Source organism: Octopus bimaculoides, chromosome 2 (assembly GCF_046866305.1).
Source record: "Octopus bimaculoides isolate indiv1 chromosome 2, ASM4686630v1, whole genome shotgun sequence".
NCBI lineage: Eukaryota > Metazoa > Mollusca > Cephalopoda > Octopoda > Octopodidae > Octopus > Octopus bimaculoides.
This window is the reverse complement of record NC_142929.1, coordinates 153,447,168-153,466,171: the sequence shown is the minus strand read 5'-3', so window position 1 is coordinate 153,466,171 and position 19,004 is coordinate 153,447,168. Positions and strand designations below refer to the sequence as shown.

The window sequence follows — 19,004 nt, the reverse complement described above, 5'->3', positions numbered from 1 at the left end:
GACGGGTTAAATATCGCTAAGCATTCCGTCCAGCATGCTAACATTTCTGTCAGCTCGCCGCCTTCAGTAATATTATTATTATTATTATTATTATTATTATTATTAATATTATTATTAATAATAATAATAATAATAATAATAATAAATGCCTGGTTGGAGTACCCAACGATGACAGGCAAAGGCGAACTCGGCAGAATTTGATCAGGCGTGTTAAAGATTCTGCTAGCTCGCTACCTTAATAATAATAGTAATAACCCTTTTTCCAATCGGCACAAAGCCTGAAATTTTGGGTGAGTGTGGTTAGTCAACTACATCTGCACCAGTACTTGACTGGTACTTATTTCAACGATCCCGAAAGGATGAAAAAGCAAAGTCAACCTTGGTGGATTTTGTTTTTTAGATGTTGCTATATCTGCGGCATGAATGTAGCGGTCAAAGAACAGGAAAATATAGGAAAATACCAGAATTTGACTAAGGAAATACAACGATTGTGGAGATTTCTAGGAAAGTAATCCCAATTGTTATGGGTACGCTAGGTACCGTCTCCAACAAATAGCATCACTCTTCTTGAAATTGTTGTAACTACAAGAGTTACATAAATTCAGAAATTCAGAAATCTGCTTTATTTGGAACAGCAAGAATTGTAAGAAAAGTCCTCAATGTCTCAGGAAAATGGTTGTGGCATTGATTTCTAATGTGAAGTATTCGTGTACACCATGAATAATAATGAAAATAATAATGATAATGATAATGATGATAATGATAATAATAATAATAATAATAATAATAATAATAATAAATAACAACAACAACAACAATAATAATGATAATAATGATCCTGCCTACTAAAGGTACGAAGCCTGGACATTTTGGTAGGAGGGGGACTAGTTGATTACATCAACCTCAGTGTTTCACTGGTACTTAATTTATCGACCCTGAAAGAATGAAAGACAAAGTTGATCTTGGCGGAATTTGAACTCCGTAATCAGAACGTAAGGACGGACGAAATGGCACTACATATTTTGCCCGGCGTGTTAACGTTTCTGCCAACTCACCGCCTCAACAACAACAACAATAATAATAATAATAATAATAATAATAATAATAATAATAATAATAATAATAATAATAATAATAATAATAATAATAATAATGTGGAAATCACGGCCCACAAAGACCAAAGATGTGGCATGAGCCAACCCCAAAATCCTGTGATACAATGACTTAGTGCTGTCACCTGCCCAGAATCGGAAACTGGACGTTGTCGTGGTGATAAATAAAGAGAAAGAACATGCATGATAACTGACATAGCATGTCCCGGTGACAACAGGATCAAAGGTTGCGGTCAACGAGGAGAGTAGACGTGGCACGAATAGAAATTGGCGCACTTAGAAGTATCAGCACTCAACTGCCAACATGGTTGAAAAAGATTTCTACAAATATAACGGTAGATCACCTACAAAAATCAGCATTGTTTGGAACTGCAAGAATTCTTTGCATAGTTCTTGAAGCATGATCAATAAACAGGTGTCACCTTAGTCTGCTGGCTGTGGGCAGCCGACATTTTCCATCATACCCATCAAAACAAGCTGTGAGTTTTCATCAAATAACAATAGTAATAATGATAATAATAATAATAATAATAATAATAATAATAATAATGGTTTCAACTTTGGCACAAGTCCAGCAACTTCAAGTGACGGGTTCAGTCGATTACATCGACTCCTGTACTCAACTAGCACTTATTTCATCGACCCTGAAAGGATGGAAAGCAAAGTGGACTTCGAAAGAATTTGAAGTAGTTTTTCTAACTAACGCAATTTTGATGTGCGTGAAGGTTGATTACATCGACCCCAGGAATTACTTCATCGACTCAGAAAGGATGAAAAGCAATGTCGACGTGCGCCAAATTTGAACTTAGAATGTAAAATGCCGCAAGAAATATAGCAAGGCTTCCCGTCCAAAGTGTTAACGAGTCTGCCAGCTCACAAATAATATTAATTAGGTATGTATAAATAAAATGCCAAGGTTGTTATTACAGTCGAGATAAGTCTTGCGATGCATTTGCAAAAATAAAAACAAGTATACACACAAACACACACATATAAACTTTGTCAAACGAAATTTTTGTTAGAAATTTCAGTGAAGTATTGTCTTTTACAATCATGACTAGAAGCACAAATTTTGGAATTAGAACGTTTGGATTAAAAATTACCGTACACTACCATCATCTGAAAAGAAAGGTACTCTGTTACATCATATCCCATAGGCGTGAGAGAGAAGTAAGTAAGCGTATCCATGGAACTTTCCTTCTGTTTTCCAAAGTGCAACTGGTGGAAACCCACGCCAGTGCACGGAATAAGCACTCATGACCCTCAAACCGGAAAATTATCACGTCGCTGTATCCTAGCTCAGGTGCTCTAAGAAATGCTTCATAACTACTCACTCAGAGTGGAGAGTTCAGCTGCTATACATTTTGCAGTAAAGATTGTTTAAGGTCATTTGTACCTACAAGAGCTGAAACGGCTTAAATTTTAAAAAAAGTTATAATGGGCCAAAATTATTACTATCCTTAAGTTTCCACCAGCTGCATCTCCGGAAGCAACAAAAGAAATCGCCTCTTTTTCGGTTCCCAGAGCCAATGAGGAGGCCTAAGAATTTGATCTTCTAGCCATAACCAGAAGCACCATAGTCTTATAACAATGAAAAGGATGGGAAAAAGCAAATACTATCGCAAACTGCCGGAGATAGTGATAAGCAAGAAAAAGAATAAAAAAGCTGCGTTTACTGAAAGTGGGGAGTATGGTCTCATTGAATCTCTCGTATATTGGAGACAATAATTCTCTTGAGAGTTAAGGGAAACCAGAATCTAGTGGGATTTCAGATTGACCTTACACTCTTGTTCCCTTTTTTGTCCATTTCAGAGCAAACATTCTATGTTGATGTAATACGTTCCTTTGATTTTCCATGTTTGGTTTCCATAAAAGAAACACACTCATGGCGTTTTATGTTTAGGAATTGTATGAATTTCTGCCGAGAAAAATAGAGTTGGACACGATATCTTACAGCGTTTGTCCTGTGAATCGACACATTAAATACTGTCCTCGATATAGTATTGTTATCGATTTCTCTTCTATTCATATCATCGGTACATATGTTTTCCTTGTACTGAAGTTGAGTTCCGTGCAGCTTCGTTACATATATCCATGCTTCTTGCACTGTGTGTTTTACGTGTCTAAATTCATAAATTATTTATTTGAATACTTCCCCCTCACTTTCCACGCCCTGTGTGTTTTGAACTACTATACAGATAGATAGATAGATTGATTGATAGATAGATAGATAGATAGATAGATAGATAGATAGATAGATAGATAGATGCATACATACATACATACATACCTATACACACACACAGACACTTATATACTCACACACGTAAAGATGTGAGTGCGTGTGAATATAGGTATGTATGTATCTATCTATCTATGTAGTAGTTAAAAATACACAGGACGAGGAAGGTGAGGGAGAAGTATTCAAATAAATAATTTATGAATTTAGACAAGTAAAACACGCGGTGCAAGAAGCATGGATCATCGTTAGACGACGTATGAGGGTTCCGCAATTTCTCACCGAACAACCACACAGAAGATTTGTTTATAATGAAAAAAATGTTGGTGTATACATAAGCTCACTCCCTCTATCAGATCGACATTACCTGTAAGGTGCAACGGATACCACATGTCGAAATGATCGCAGAGCAACGTGAAAATGAAGTGCTAGGCTCAAGAACACAATGCAACGTCTGGTCTGGGAATCGAACCCACCATCTCGCAATCGTGAGTGTAACACCTTAACCACTAAACCATGCGACTTGATAATCAATATACACACACACACACACACACACACACATACACACACACAAATGCATATGTATATATATAAATGTACAATGTGTGTGTGTGCGCGTGCGTGCGTGTTTAAGTATATGTCCATATATGCACGGGTATGTCTGGATGTTTTTGTATATGGTATGTACCAGGATGTGAAGATACCCACGCTTTCTGCCCTGAATATTAAAATACCTTGATTCAAACGAATCCTACAAATAATTAGGTAGATAGATGTGTTTTATGTACCTGTGTGCACGTATGTATATATATATATATATATATACGCACATACATACATGCAGACATACATACATACATACATACATACATACATACATACATACAGGGTGCGATGGGTAAATTGCTGTTGATTTTGTCGACTACACAGTAAAGTAGGGTCAGTTGGGTATTGTCTGTGAGAAAAACAGCACCATGATGCAATTCACTCAATCAGAAATTTGGAAATGGTATGCTGTGCTGCATGATATTCTCGCCGGAAACTCCAATTGGAACATTTCAGAGTGTTTGGTGTCAGTCTGATGTCAGTGCAGAGTTGGATAAGTCGAATTCGAATGGTGATTACGAAGGTACGGCAGCTCGGATAACTCACTCCGATCGTTCTGATAAAAAAAGAACTCCTGAACTGGTTGGTGAGATCAAGGTCATGATCGATAACGATCCCTCCAAGTCAATGAGGTCCATCACCAGGGACATCTCAAGCCATCAAGGAAAGACAGCGCTTCGAAGCTTTTGAACAAACTCAAGCATCCCCTCCAACTGAACATGCTTTGGTTTTTTACATGGAAACAACTCTTCGCTTGCCGTATCCTGAAAACATGTACTGAGAGTGATAAAAATCAGACATTAAGTCAACATCATGGTGTTTGGAGTGATCACTAGTGATGGCGACGTTATGCCTCCATTCATCTTCCCACACGGCCTTACAATAAACACGGAGGCTTACATAAAGTGACTGGCGAAGGTAGTGCTAACCTGGGTCGAGAGGATGGCTGCTGGAAGACCCTATGTCTGGCAACAGGACTCTGCGCCATGCCACACAAGCAAGACAACCCATTATGGCTGTGAGACAATTTATGCGACCACGTCACCCCTAACATCTGGCCACCTTACTCCCCAGATTGCAACCCCTTGATTATTATATGTGGTGCACAGTTGGGCGAGAGACCAACAAAACTCTTTGTAACATCAAAGATGAACTAAAGGCAAGGATTATGGCAGCATTCACCAACTTAAACAAGGAGACCGTCCAGAAGAGTTGCAGGAGATTCCGAAGTCGTCTGGAGGTCGTGGTTGCAGTCAATAGTGATTTTATTGAATAAATTTACTTTTTAGTATTTCAAGATATTTTTATGAAATTTTGGTAAATATATCTGTTAAAATGAGATGCCAGTGTTATTTTCATTTTTGCGCAATTTAGAAGACAATTTATTCACCGCACCCTGTAAATATTGTTGGCGATTCTTCCTTATTTTCCCTCCTCTTTCCGAAGAAGAGCTATCCTCGAAACGTTGACAACTCTTTCCTTTCGAATCCCGGACCGGGCTGCGTGTTGTGTTCTTGAGCAAGACACTTTATTTCACGTTGCTCCAGTTTACTCAGATGTAGAAATGAATTGCAACGTCACAGGTGCGAAGCTGTATCGGCCTTTGCTGTTCCCTTGGATAACACCGGTGGCGTGGAGGGGAGGCCGGCATGCATGGGTGACTGGTGGTCTTCCATAAACAACTTTGCACGAACTTGTGCTTGGGAGGGTAACTTCCTAGGTGCAATCCCATGGTTAGTCATAACCGAAGGGGGTTTCCGCACTTGTATATATGTATATGTATCTATCTCGTTTTCTTTCGTTTTCTGTCTGTGGGTACATTGGGTAGTAAACTTAATTTATCGACTTGATTAAAACCATCACCCGGCATCTCGAGTGCCTATAGTAGAGTCCTCTCTACTGTAAACATTCGAGCAAGCTTTCTGGTTCGGAGGTACATTCCTACGTAACTCCCTTCTCACCAGTAACAGAATCGCTACGCTTCCTGACCTCTTAACAAAAAAAAAACATTTACATATATGGTGCGTTAGTGTGTGTGTGTGTGTGTGCTTGTCTGTGTGCGTGCACGCGCGCTCGTCTACTTGTGGGTATGCATCCGAGTATTAGTATCATACTGTAATTTATTACTAAGTTCAAAGAAGGTATTTAAGCTAGATTGGAGATCAGTATCGTACGAACTGATTCGGACAAATAAGTCATTAAGTAAACAAGTTTAGAGCATGTGTGTTTGTGTGCATGTGTGTGCGCCTGTTAGAATGTGTATAAGTATATATATATATATATATATATATATATATATATATATATATATATACACATATATATATATGAACACATGCATATGTATGTGTGCATGTGTATATATATATATATATATATATATATATGTGTGTGTGTGTGTATGCTTGCACAGTAGCGTATTCGTATAGTTCTGTGCTTTATTACTCAGTTCAAAAGTTATTTAAACTAGAGGGAAGAGCAATAAAACTACATATACATTAAGGCAAATAATTCACTAAATATACAAGGATTCCAAATTTAGAATATAATATTGTGTGTGTGTGAATACCTAATACATTTGCATGTGTTTATATGTATATATATATATGTGTGTGTCTGTGTGTGTGTGTCTGTGTGTGTGTGTATGTATGTATATGTATATATATATATATATATATATATATATATATATATATATATATATATATATATACATATACATATACATATACACATACACATGTATATATATATATACATATACATATATACATATATATATATATATACATATATATATACATGTATATATATACATATACATATATATACATAGATAGATATATATATACATATATATATACATATATTTACATATACATATATACATATATATATATATATATATATATATATATATATATATATACATATATATACATATATATATATACATGTATATGTATATATATATATATATGTATATATATATATATATATATATATATATATATATATATATATATATATATATATATACATATATATATTCTAAATTTGGATTTCTTGTATATTTAATGATTTATTTGTATTAATTTGTATGTGCTTTACTGCTCTACGTTCTAGTTTAAATACACTTCTTTGAACTTAGCAATAAAGTTCTATACGATGGTTTTAGTGATGAACATTCTGCTAAATTTGATGGTGGTGCTCGTGGGGTCGATGTTGGCGGTAATAGTAGTGTTCGGGTGAGACTCTTTTGTTAGTGATATTTATTGAGCTACATGTGCCTGGAAAAGAAACTTGCAACTTTACTTAATTGGAGGTTTCGTCCACTTCTGCATACATTTCTACACATTCCTCCACCAATCCTATCGTTACATTTACTTTCTTCTTTCGGTACCAACATCTTTCATATTGTCTACTGCATCTACCAAAAACTACAACATGAGAAATAACAACACCAACAAGAGCAACAAGAACTGTACTACTACTACTACTACTACTACTACTACTACTACTACTACTGTTGCTACTGCTGCTACTGCTGCTGCTGCATCTGTTGTTGATACAACTACTCCTGCCGCTGCTACTGCTACTACTGCCACTAAAGCTGTTTACTCCCCTTTTGTAAATTTTATGATGATGTAGATCAACTTTTTCACTATCACGATTATCATCATTATCTTCTCCATCACCATCGCAACAACCTCCATCACGACCACGGCCACCATTATCCCGACCAGCACTACCTCCACCACTATCACCCCCATCACCAACATCAACATCATCATCAATAAAATTATGCTCATCATCATCAACTTTGTTGGGTCATGGCAATAGGAGTGATTTTTGGTCTAAGGACGATAATGATGATAATGATGTTGATGATGATGATGATGATGATCCTGATGATTATCATGATGAGGAGGAGGAAAAGGAGGAAGGGGCAACGACGACGGCGATGAGAAAGATACAGGAAAGGAGTGGATGGATGAAACACAAGGAATTAGGTAGAGAAGGTAGTCGTAATAGTGTGGATACCAATGTTGCTCGTGGTTGGACAATGAGGATGGCGATTACGAACGAGCTGACAGAAAGTTTATAGCACTGAAAACATTTACTTGCAATATTTGTTCTTAGCATGAATCTCCTGAGTTCAAATTTCTCTGAACTCAACTTTGTCTTGCATTTTATTGGGATCAATGTAATCGACTTAAACCTCTACTCAAAATATCTGGCCTAGTGCCAAAATATGTAACAATTTAACCGAAGTCAGCTTTGCCCTTCATCTTTTCGAGGTCAATAGAATAAGTATCAGTCATGTAATCGACTCGGCCGCTCCCACTCAAATTAGTCTTGTGCCGAAATTTTGTGACAAACGTTGTTGTTATTGTTATTAATGTTATTGTTATTGTTAACATTACTATTATTATACAATACGAATAGCGCGGTGCGATTGCAATAGATATTGTATTGCGCTGAGCGATATTTCGACAGCTTGCCTGTCTGTCGAGTTCAGAATGAAAAGTGATGCACAGAAATTCAAAATTATAGAAATTCAAATTCAAAAATTTGAACGAAGGCAACCTGCGTTCCCACGTTGATGGAATGACATCATCAGTCTTGAATTTAAAATTCTATAATTTTGAATTTTTATGTATCAATTTTCACTTTGAACTCGAAAAAGACAGGCAGGTTGTCAAAATATCGTCCAAACCAATAAAATATCTGTTGCAATCGCATCGCGCTCTTTGCATTGTCTATTTACCTTTGTGAGGAGTTACGTCAATCCTTTTAAAATTATTATTATTATTGAGTGAGAGAGCAGTGCATGCCCTCAAAGTGACACTGGAGTAGAATATACGAAACCCAGTATACCCATCATGCCTACCCGTCTGATACGGGTATATCAGACACATGTATCACAACCATATGTGCGCGAGATAGTGATCTCATATCAAGATGAACAGCACATAATCTTGCAGGTGGGGCTCAGTTAGAGTTTTCTTCAGATAGAGTAGCCCATCCCGCTCAGAAGGTCCTTGAATAAGGGTTGTTTAACGATGTTGAACAAACCACCCATGTTTCCGAAGGTGAATTGTCCAAACCTCAAACAATTCTTCTCAAAACATGGCTATGTTACTCCCCCACTGCTTCTACTCGTGATCAGAAATGCACATATCGTCAGCTTCTAAGGGACATACTCAACTGGTTAAGGTCAAGTAACTGACAAGCAAATCTATGGTATTGAGCAGAATATTTGCTGTAGCCCATGTTTTTATACCAAGACAAGACAAAGTACATAACACTTCCAATCAGTTAAGGTCAGAAGCCACGAGAGACGCTACATGGTACTGCATCAAGGCATTTAAATGCGGTGAGCTGGCAGAACCGTTAGCACGCTAACTGAAATGCCTAACGGTATTTCGCCCGTCGCTATGTTCTAAGTTCAAATTCCGCCGATGTCGACTTTGCCTTTCGTCCTTTCGGATTCGATAAAATTAGTACCAGTTACATTCTGGGGTCGACGTAATCCACTTAATCCCTTCCGCTAATTTGAGGCCTTTTGCTTCCAGTTGAAAGGATTATTATTATTATTGTTGTTGTTGTTGTTATTATTATTATTATTATTATTATTATTATTATTATTATTATTATTATTATTATTATTATTATTAAAGGCGGTAAGTTGGCAGAATCATTAGTGCGCTGGACGTAATGCTTAGCGGTATTTCGACCGTCGCTACGTTCTGAGTTCAAATTCCGCCGAGTTCGACTTTGCCTTTCATCCTTTTGGGGTCGATAAATTAAGTACCAGTGAAACAATGGGGTGGATGTAATCGACTATCCCCTTCCCCAAAATCCAGGCCTTGTGTATATAGTAGAAAGGATTATTATTATTATTATTATTATTATTATTATTATTGAAGACGTCGCACAATATCCAATATTAAGATGTTGCAGATTAAAGATATTGTGTGTACCGGGGATGTGTACAGTCTGTCAAGTGACAAGAGCCTCAGACAGAAAGTACTTTACACCGTGTATGTGTAGTTCCAAGCACAGCCGATATTTGCAATACACCTAGATTTGAGGTTTTTTGTAAAATATCCAGATGTTGCTTCAGGTTGGGTGATACTGAAACTAATGCTTCGATGACAACAGGAACAACCTTTATGTTTGGTGTTCTCGATTCTCAGGTCTCCATATTTTTCAACCTTTTCTCTTTCATGATTATATGTTGATCTCCTGGTACTGCCAAGTCGATTATTAGGCACCATTGTTTGTCCTTCTAAGTTCACTATATCCGGCCGTCGGTGCTCCAATACTTTGTCTGTCTGAAAGTCAAAGTCCCAAAAGATCTTTGCTTTCCAGTTCTCATCCATTACCTTTTCCGGTGTATCTTGAAACCAAGCACCCGTTATCTCATTTCCATACCTCCGGCATAATAGACAGTGAAGGCTGTGGGCTATCTTGTCATACCTGCGCTTGTACTCTTTCTGCACAAGACTTTCACAAGCACTAACAATGAGTCACGCTTTCGACCATCTTCCCACATTATTATTGTTGTTATCGTTATTATTATTATTATTATTATTATTATTATTATTATTATTATTATTATTATTAAGGCGGTGAGCTGGAAGAATCGTTAGCACGCTAAACGAAATGCTTAATGGTATTTCGCCCGTCGCTACGTTCTGAATTCAAATTCTGCCGATGTCAACTTTGCCTTTCATCTTTTGGGTGGCTCGATAAATTAAGTACTAGTCAAACACTAGGGGTCGATGCAATCGACTAGTTCTCTGGTCGCAAATTTCAGCTCTTGTGCCTGTAGTAGAAAGGATTATTATTATTATTATCATTATTATTATTATTATTATTATTATTATTATTATTATTATTATTATTATTATTAATATTTAACTTTTAATCTGCATATTTCTTACAGTCACTTGCCGGGACACACTCAGTGTTCTGGGGTGAGTGAAGGATAAGACATGTTATAGTATGACTAAAAGCTAGGGGACGGGAGGTAATGAAATATCTTCGAGTAATACAACACAGACATTTAAATTGATAGGGTTTTTCTAAGCATGTGGGCAATACTTCTCAGCACAATCTTTTGGATATTTCTGAGTCATGCTTCCTCTGGGATATTATCTAGAATTTTCTGACATTCCTTTTTTATCATACCTAGTGCACCAACAATAACAGGAACAGTTCACGTTTCAAGGTGCCACATCTTTTCTATTTCAATTTTCATGTACTTATATTTACTTATAAGACCCCTACCACCTTCTGTACGTTGTATATATATAGCCTTTCTATGTCAGATTTTGGGTGGTGTATTCTAGATCCTGTCATTATTTTTCTTGTTTTCCTGTCTATTTTAGATAGTTCGTTTAGTGTCCAGTTAAGGATATTGTAGCTGTAACTTATAATTGGGCGGCTAAAGTGTTAATACCTATTATCTTGTTTTTAGCATTGAGCTCTGTTTTTAGTATTGATCTAACTCGTCTATAGTACTCTTTCTTTATTTTCTCTTTCATTTGTATGTGTTGTATCCTATCTAGTTCATTGATTCCTAAATATTTGTATGGCTGGCTTTCGTCTAATTCTCTTATTTCATTGGCTTTATCTAGTTTGATGTTGCTACTCTTAACTAGTTTTCCTCTTTTCAGAGTTACTTTGGCACATTTTTCTAATCCAAATTTCATATCTACTTCCTTGGTAAATCCATGTACTGTCTGTAGTAGTGTTTCCAGATCTTTATCATTTCTAACGTATAATTTTAGGTCATCCATATATAAAAGGTGGCTGATTGTTTTGCCGTAACATTTGTATCCGCATCCAGTTCTATTTAGCAATTCAGTTAAAGGTGTGAGTGCCAGGTACAACAGGAGTGGAGAGAGCGTGTCTCCCTGGAATATTCCTCTTCTAATGGGGATGGCTTTCGCTTTCACGAGTCCCTCTTTTGCTTGGAGCTGTAGCACTGTCTGCCATTTATTCATAGAGTGCCTTATGTATTTTATAATAATTGGTGTCACCTTGCTTATGGCTAGTGTTTCGAGGATCCACGTGTGGGGAACACTGTCGAAAACCTTTCGGTAGTCGATCCAGGCCATACTGAGGCCTTTCTTCTTTCTGCGGCTGTCTTCAGTTATGGCTTTATTGATCATTAATTGATCTTTACAGTCGTATGAGCCCTTGCAGCATTCCTTCTGCTCTTCTGGAAACAGGTTGTTATTTTCCAGGTGCTTACTCAATCTCTGCGATATTCTTGCAGTAAAGGCTTTGTAGATTGTAGGGAGACAGGTTATAGGTTTGTAGTTTTGTGGTTTCTCCGTTTCCGTGGATTTGGGAATTAAGATGGTTTTTCCTTTCGTGAGCCATTCAGGCATTGTCTTTGGCTCTGCTAGTATGTTGTTAAAGTTTTCAGCCAGCTTTTTGTGCATTCCTGTCAGGTATTTTAACCAGAAGTTGGGGATCTTCTCGTGCCCAGGTGCCTTCCAGTTGCTTAGTCTTTGCAGTACCTGGGTGACCTCTTCAGTTGTTATAGGGGTCCAGAGTTGCTCAGGTGCTAAGTTCGTTCTTTTAATGGTGCTTTTCTGAGGTTGTTGCTTCACCGACCATTGTTATTATTATTATTATTATTATTATTATTATTATTATTATTATTATTATTATTATTATTATTATTATTATTATTCCTTCGTAGCACAGAGTAGGTAAAATGCACCGGAGACTTTAGTCATCTGTGAAGTCACAACAAGGACCCTAGACATATAATACTTCCCTTAGGATGTGCGTTTCGCCCAATAAGGCTACTTTTTGTAAGATTTCAATATTTCATGGGATTTCCAGTTGCCTTGAGAAGTCTTGAAGTTTCAATGGGATTGAGCCCAACACTCCAATCACCACTGGTATCACTTTTACATTACTCTCTCGCATTCCATGCAGCCTTGCCATTTCCACTTTCAATTCGGAGTACTTGGTGATTTTTTTCAACCTCTTTACTCACAACATTCATGTTATTTGTTATGACTACATCAATGATATGACAGTATTTGTCTCTTTTATTAAGTATGACAATATCCAGCCGACGGCGATCGGTTACACGATCCGACTGAAAATGATAATCCCAAAGTATCGTTACTTTTCTATCCTCCTGCATAACTTTACTTGGTACATGCTCAAACCAGTTCTCTGTTACTTCATATTGGTATTTACGGCATAAAAGCTGTGACGGCGCTTGTATTCTTTTTGTGCAAAGCTCGCACATCCACTTACCAAGTGGGCCATATTTTCCACACTCTTTCCACAGAGTCTGCATTTCTGGGTGTTAGAAGTTTTATAGATGTTATACTTCACTGAATTGGTAGCGAGAGCTTGGTCTTGTGCAGCAATGATCAGGCTTTCGGTGGTACGCTTCAAATCACCTCACTCAAGCCATGCCCACGATGCTGTATTATCCTTAACGCCCTGTATATTCCTTTCAAACTGTCCATGCACTCTCATTTCAAGAAGGTCTTCTTTTGCCTTCTCGTCAGCTCTTTGGTTGAACTCTTCCTTACCATCATTTCTCTGCATTTACATCCATACCTTTCACGGCATATTGCAGCAGGTCTTCATCACTATTTATCAAATACTCGGCAAGCGTTCTCCTTTCACTCTTTATACAATGGTCTATACTAATTAGTCCTCTGCCACCATTCTTTCTTTTCATATACAGTATGTTTACGTATGCTTTAGGGTGTAGCGCCCCATGTAGCGTCATCAACTTTCTCGTCCTTCTATCCAGTATTGAGATTTCCTCCTTATCACATATGCTCGCATCATATAATATTATTATTATCATTCTTCTTCTTCTTCTTCTTCTTCTTCTTCTTCTTCTTCTTCTTATTATTATTATTATTATTATTATTATTATTATTATTATTATTATTATTATTATTATTATTATTATTATTATTATTATCATTATTATTGTTATTATTGTTATTATTATTATTATTATTATTATTATTATCATTATTATTATTATTATTGTTATTATTATTATTATTAAGACGGCAAGCTGGCAGAATCGTTAGCACGCCAGCAAAACGCCGAGGTCATCTTTGCCTTTTATCCTTTTGGGGTCGATAAATTAAGTACCAGTGAAACACTGGGGTCGATGTAACCGACTGGTCCCCTCCCACTAAATTTCAGACTTTGTGCTTATAGTAAAAATGATTATTATTAAGATGTTGGCCTGGCAGAATCGTTAGCATGCCAGGCAAAACACTTAGTGGAATTTCGCCCGCTACTGCGTTCTGAGTTCAAATTCAGCCGTTGTCGACTTTGCCTTTCATCCTTTCGGGGTCGATGAAATAAGTACCAGTTGAACACTGGAGTCGATGTAATTGACGTATCCTCACCTCCCCCAAGCTGGCCTTGTGGCAAAAATTTGAAATAATAATGATAATAATAATAAGTAGTAGTAGTAGTAGTAGTAGTAGTAGTAGTAGTAGTAGTAGTAGTAGAAGGGGAGGGGGAAGATTGTAATTTAGTGAGTATGAGAATTAGAAAAACTAGAGAAAACAAGCAGAATGTGGCAAAAGGGTTATAAAAATAGTGGTATTTGTGAAATATTGTGATCTAAAGCTGGATACATTTCATTGAAGAAGAGTTAGCAGCAATTTCTAACAAAAAAAAATAAATAAATGCAGAAGTAAAAGATAGATTAAAAAACTACAGAGCACCAATTTCCTATCTACCTGTAACATGTTCTTTTGTTATTGTGGCTGTTGGTGTTGATGCTGCTCCTGCTTTGTTGTTGTTTTGTTGTTCACCCACAAGTCAGCCCTAATCCACCAGATATTCCACCTGCACCAATTGGTTTCTCTTTTACATATGTGGCCTCAAACTTATCCAATGAGAGTTTTAAATTTTGCAGCTCTTTCTCGCAAAGCAAACAACCTGGTAATGGCAAACTCGTGTATATAATATGGAATATTAGTTGTATATAACTTATATTCTAGTTTATTTTCTAACTCCTGTTCAATAGCGATAATTCTGTTCGTTTTAAAGGCATGAGATTGTGACCTGGGGTAGTTTTGCTTGTTATTTCCACTAGATGTATTCATTTTCATTTTCATTTTATCTAGTTTCAGCTCATGAGCTGTGGCCATGCTGAGGCACCGCCATTATAGTCATATAAATGTTTCCGTACTGAGGACCTCTATATGAGATTCTGATTTGATCATGAATCTGGTTAATGCACTTGTATATTTGTGTATCTGTTAGTACGTCTCACTTGGTTATCTATTTGTGATCCCACAAGTTAAACCACAAGAGGAAAGCTTGAAGACGCCAAAACGTTTTATTCTTCGCATTTATAAAGCGAATTATATGACAGCTGGTGCAGTTAGAAAGTGATCCTGAATGCACAATTTTTAGTGATACCACGTGTGGATATTTTTATACGATAATATAATGAACATAAAAGGGAAGAAGAAAAGGGGAAATAGATAGATAGATAGATAGATAGATAGATAGATAGATAGATAGATAGATAGATAGATAGGTAGGTAGATGGATGGGTGGATGGATGGATGGATGGATGAGTGGATGGATGGATGGATGGATGGATGGAGAGAGAAAGGGGGAGAGGGAGAGAGATTGTATATGAAAATGCATTTATGTGTATGTATAATAGCATGTAATATTACATTGCTATCAGGTGAGAGTATGTGTACAAGTATGCGTCCGTGCGGGTATGTATATATGTGTGTGTGTCTGTGAGTGAGTGAGCGTGCCTGTGCGTGCGTGTGCACGTGTGTATATTGTGTATATAATCTAATGTACAATAAGGTATTGCCATCAAGTGTGTGAACAGTGAGAAAGACAAATTCGTAAGATTGATTGGTGGTATCGTCACAAGCATACTTCTAAAGTTGCTGTCACTGCTGCTGTTGCAGCTGCTACTTCTGTGACTGCTGTTGCTGCAGCTTTAAAAGCAGCAACAGCAACAGCAGCATTTGCAATACTCACAGCATCAACAGAGTAGTAGTAGTAGTAGTAGTAGTAGTAGTAGTAGTAGTAGTAGTAGTAGCAGCAGCAGCAGCAGCAGTAGCAGCAGCAGTAGCAGCAGCAGTAGCAGCAGCAGTAGCAGCAGCAGTAGCAGCAGCAGTTGTGACAGTAATAGTTGTAGTGGTAGCCCTGGTGCCCGTGGGGTTTGTAGAAGTAGTTGCAATATTACAATCTCACTGAACTAATAGGCGTATTTTTACTACTACTACTACTACTACTACTACTACTACTACTACTTGTAGTGGTGGCAGTGGCGGTGGGTAGTGGTAGTAGTGGTTGATGTTATTATTGTTTTGTTTTTTTTTGTTGTGTCAGCTGCTGGAGTAGTTGCCGCTAGGCTCTTGTTTTCTTTCTCCAACTAAAAGGTAAATATCAATTCATTAAGAATTTCCTGTGTACGCCATTCGATATATCAGCACTTGGCTAAATTTTTACCATTGACTCATTTGAGTTATTCCCCTTAGCTCAGTTGTAATTGAAGTAGTATTGGTAGTAATAGTATTAGTGGTTGTTGTTGTCAGTTATTATTATTGTAATATCGGTAGTAGTTGCTGAGATGGTTGTTTTAGTTGTACTTAAAGTAGTGATGGTCCAGTGTTGGTGACGGTGGTTAGTGTTGTAGTAGTGATTGTTTTTGTTATTGTTATTGTAGTAGTAGTAGTAGTAGTAGTAGTAGTAGTAGTAGTAGTAGTAGTAGTAACTGTGGTTGTGGTGATGTCTGTAGTTACAATAGTTGTGATGCAATAGTAGTTGTTTTAGTTTTAGAATGTTTTGCCAGTATAGGAATTGAGATGATGATGATGACAGCAGTGGTAATTTTAATGTAGTTGCAGTGGATGTAAATGCCAGTGTAGTAGCAGTATGAACAGCGATAAGCAAGCTGTGGAGTTTGTGATGTCAAATGTGAAGTAATCGAATATTTGTGACAACAGAGAAAGTCACAACACACGCATATGCACACCCTTAATCGCACATTTAAACATACACACAAATATATATATATATATATATATATATATATATATATATATATATATATATATATATATATATATATATATATATATATATGTATGTATGTATATATATATTAGCATACATACAAATATGCGCACACACAGGTACACACATACACGCAAACCGACGCACAAGCATAATTATACACAAGAACATTCGCACATAAACATGTATATACGCAAAAACAAATACATATATACAAACAAGTAAAGACACACACATACTCAAACTCTTACATATGGACAAATACACAGACGCACAGAAACGCTCACCATACAGATGCGCGCACAAACACGCTAACACATAAAACAACGCTAAAAAATATGGCCGAAAAGAAAGTAATATTGTTTTGTGATGAGAAGTAGTTTGACCAGCGAGCAATGGTTACTCTCACTCCGGTACTCTATACTAGTAGAACATTGTCATGAGCTTGAGGTACAACAAGATGCCTTTAATGACAACACCTGTCTAATTATAATCAGAGGGAAACAAAAGACAACAATGGCAGCAACACGAAGAATTTAAGATAAAGAAAGTCATCGAAACAGAAGCATCAGTGATAACCGTTTTAGCTAAACATCTGTAGTAGTAGTAGTAGTAGTAGTAGTAGTAGTAGTAGTAGTAGTAGTAGTAGTAGTAGTAGTAGTAGTAGTAGTGGTGGTGGTGATGGTGTTATTCAACAGCTGCAGTAGCAACAACTTATGAATGACCGTTCATAAAGGAAGTAAGGAAAGATTGAAAGGTGTGCAGAAAGGTAGAATGTCAAGAAATAAATACTTACCTGAAGATAATCAGTAAGTAGTAGTAGGGAAGCATACATTAATATACATACATACATACATACATACATACATACATACATACAAACATACATACATATATACACACACACAAACACACTGACACACATGTATATATAGACATGTATATACATACATATATACAAACATATATATGTGTGACTATATATATGTATATATATTTATATATATATATATATATATATATATATATATATATATATATTTACATACATACGCACACAAACACACACACACTTATATATAAATAAATAACTATATATATATATATATATATATAACGGAATACGTGTGTTTGTGTGGGTTCGGCTATAAGAAACAACAAATATACTCAAACACAAGCATTGAGTCCTCTTTTGCTTTGTGATTGTTTTAAATTCGTATATATTAAAGATTGTGCATATGTGTGTGGGTGTATACAGGTAGTTAAAAATATACATTTTTATTTGCACAAAAATAATGAATACTGACTGAATTAATGATTTCATACATGTGTAAAGTCTAATATTCATTATAATCTAATTGTTAAGGTTCAAATAACGCAGCTACCCGGCGAAACTTCGAAATCACTGCCAGTTAAATTATATCAAATATGTACATGTATATAAACGAGTGTGTTTGCGTGTCTGTGTTTGTGTAAATATATCCATCTATATATGTATACACACACATATTTGTACAAATAAATATTTGGTCTGTCCACATATGTAAAAAATATTTTATATATGTCTGTGTGTATTTGAGTGTGAATGAATGTGTGTGTGTGTGTGTGTGTGTGTGTGTGTGATTGAATTAATGATTGTGTACTTACCTAAAGTTGCTGCACGGGTGTATAACCCAGTTGCCGACCCTCTTGTGACGCATCTTCTCTTTATAGAGTGCATTTTTGTTTCCGAAAAGCTTCATAGCTAATTTGTTATCCGATGGCTGGAAGAATGAGTAGATCTGGTCTTTTAGAAAACTAGTCGGACTAGACTTACTGTTTTCAACGGTAACGTTTTCCTCACGGCACGGTAAAAGCTCTTCTTTAGGTGTTCCATACAAACTTGTATCGTCCCCTATGAACTGTACCCGAGCATCACTCTTGTAATTAATTTCGGGACTGAGGTAGTCACTATAGACCGA

At 36.5% G+C, this 19,004-nt stretch overlaps 1 protein-coding gene across 26 annotated transcripts in view; it reads right to left on the bottom strand.

The window, feature by feature from the left end:
* Window positions 1-19,004, bottom strand: part of LOC106874330 (uncharacterized) — a 902,231-nt gene that overhangs the window by 515,081 nt on the left and 368,146 nt on the right. For all 26 annotated transcript variants that reach the window (XM_089347949.1, XM_089347937.1, XM_089347933.1 and 23 more), the window contains exon 2: window positions 18,691-19,004. This exon is cut by the window's right edge and continues 1,147 nt beyond it. In XM_089347949.1, the coding sequence (XP_089204075.1) occupies window positions 18,691-19,004 (314 nt within the window). The remainder of the gene's footprint in view (window positions 1-18,690) is intronic.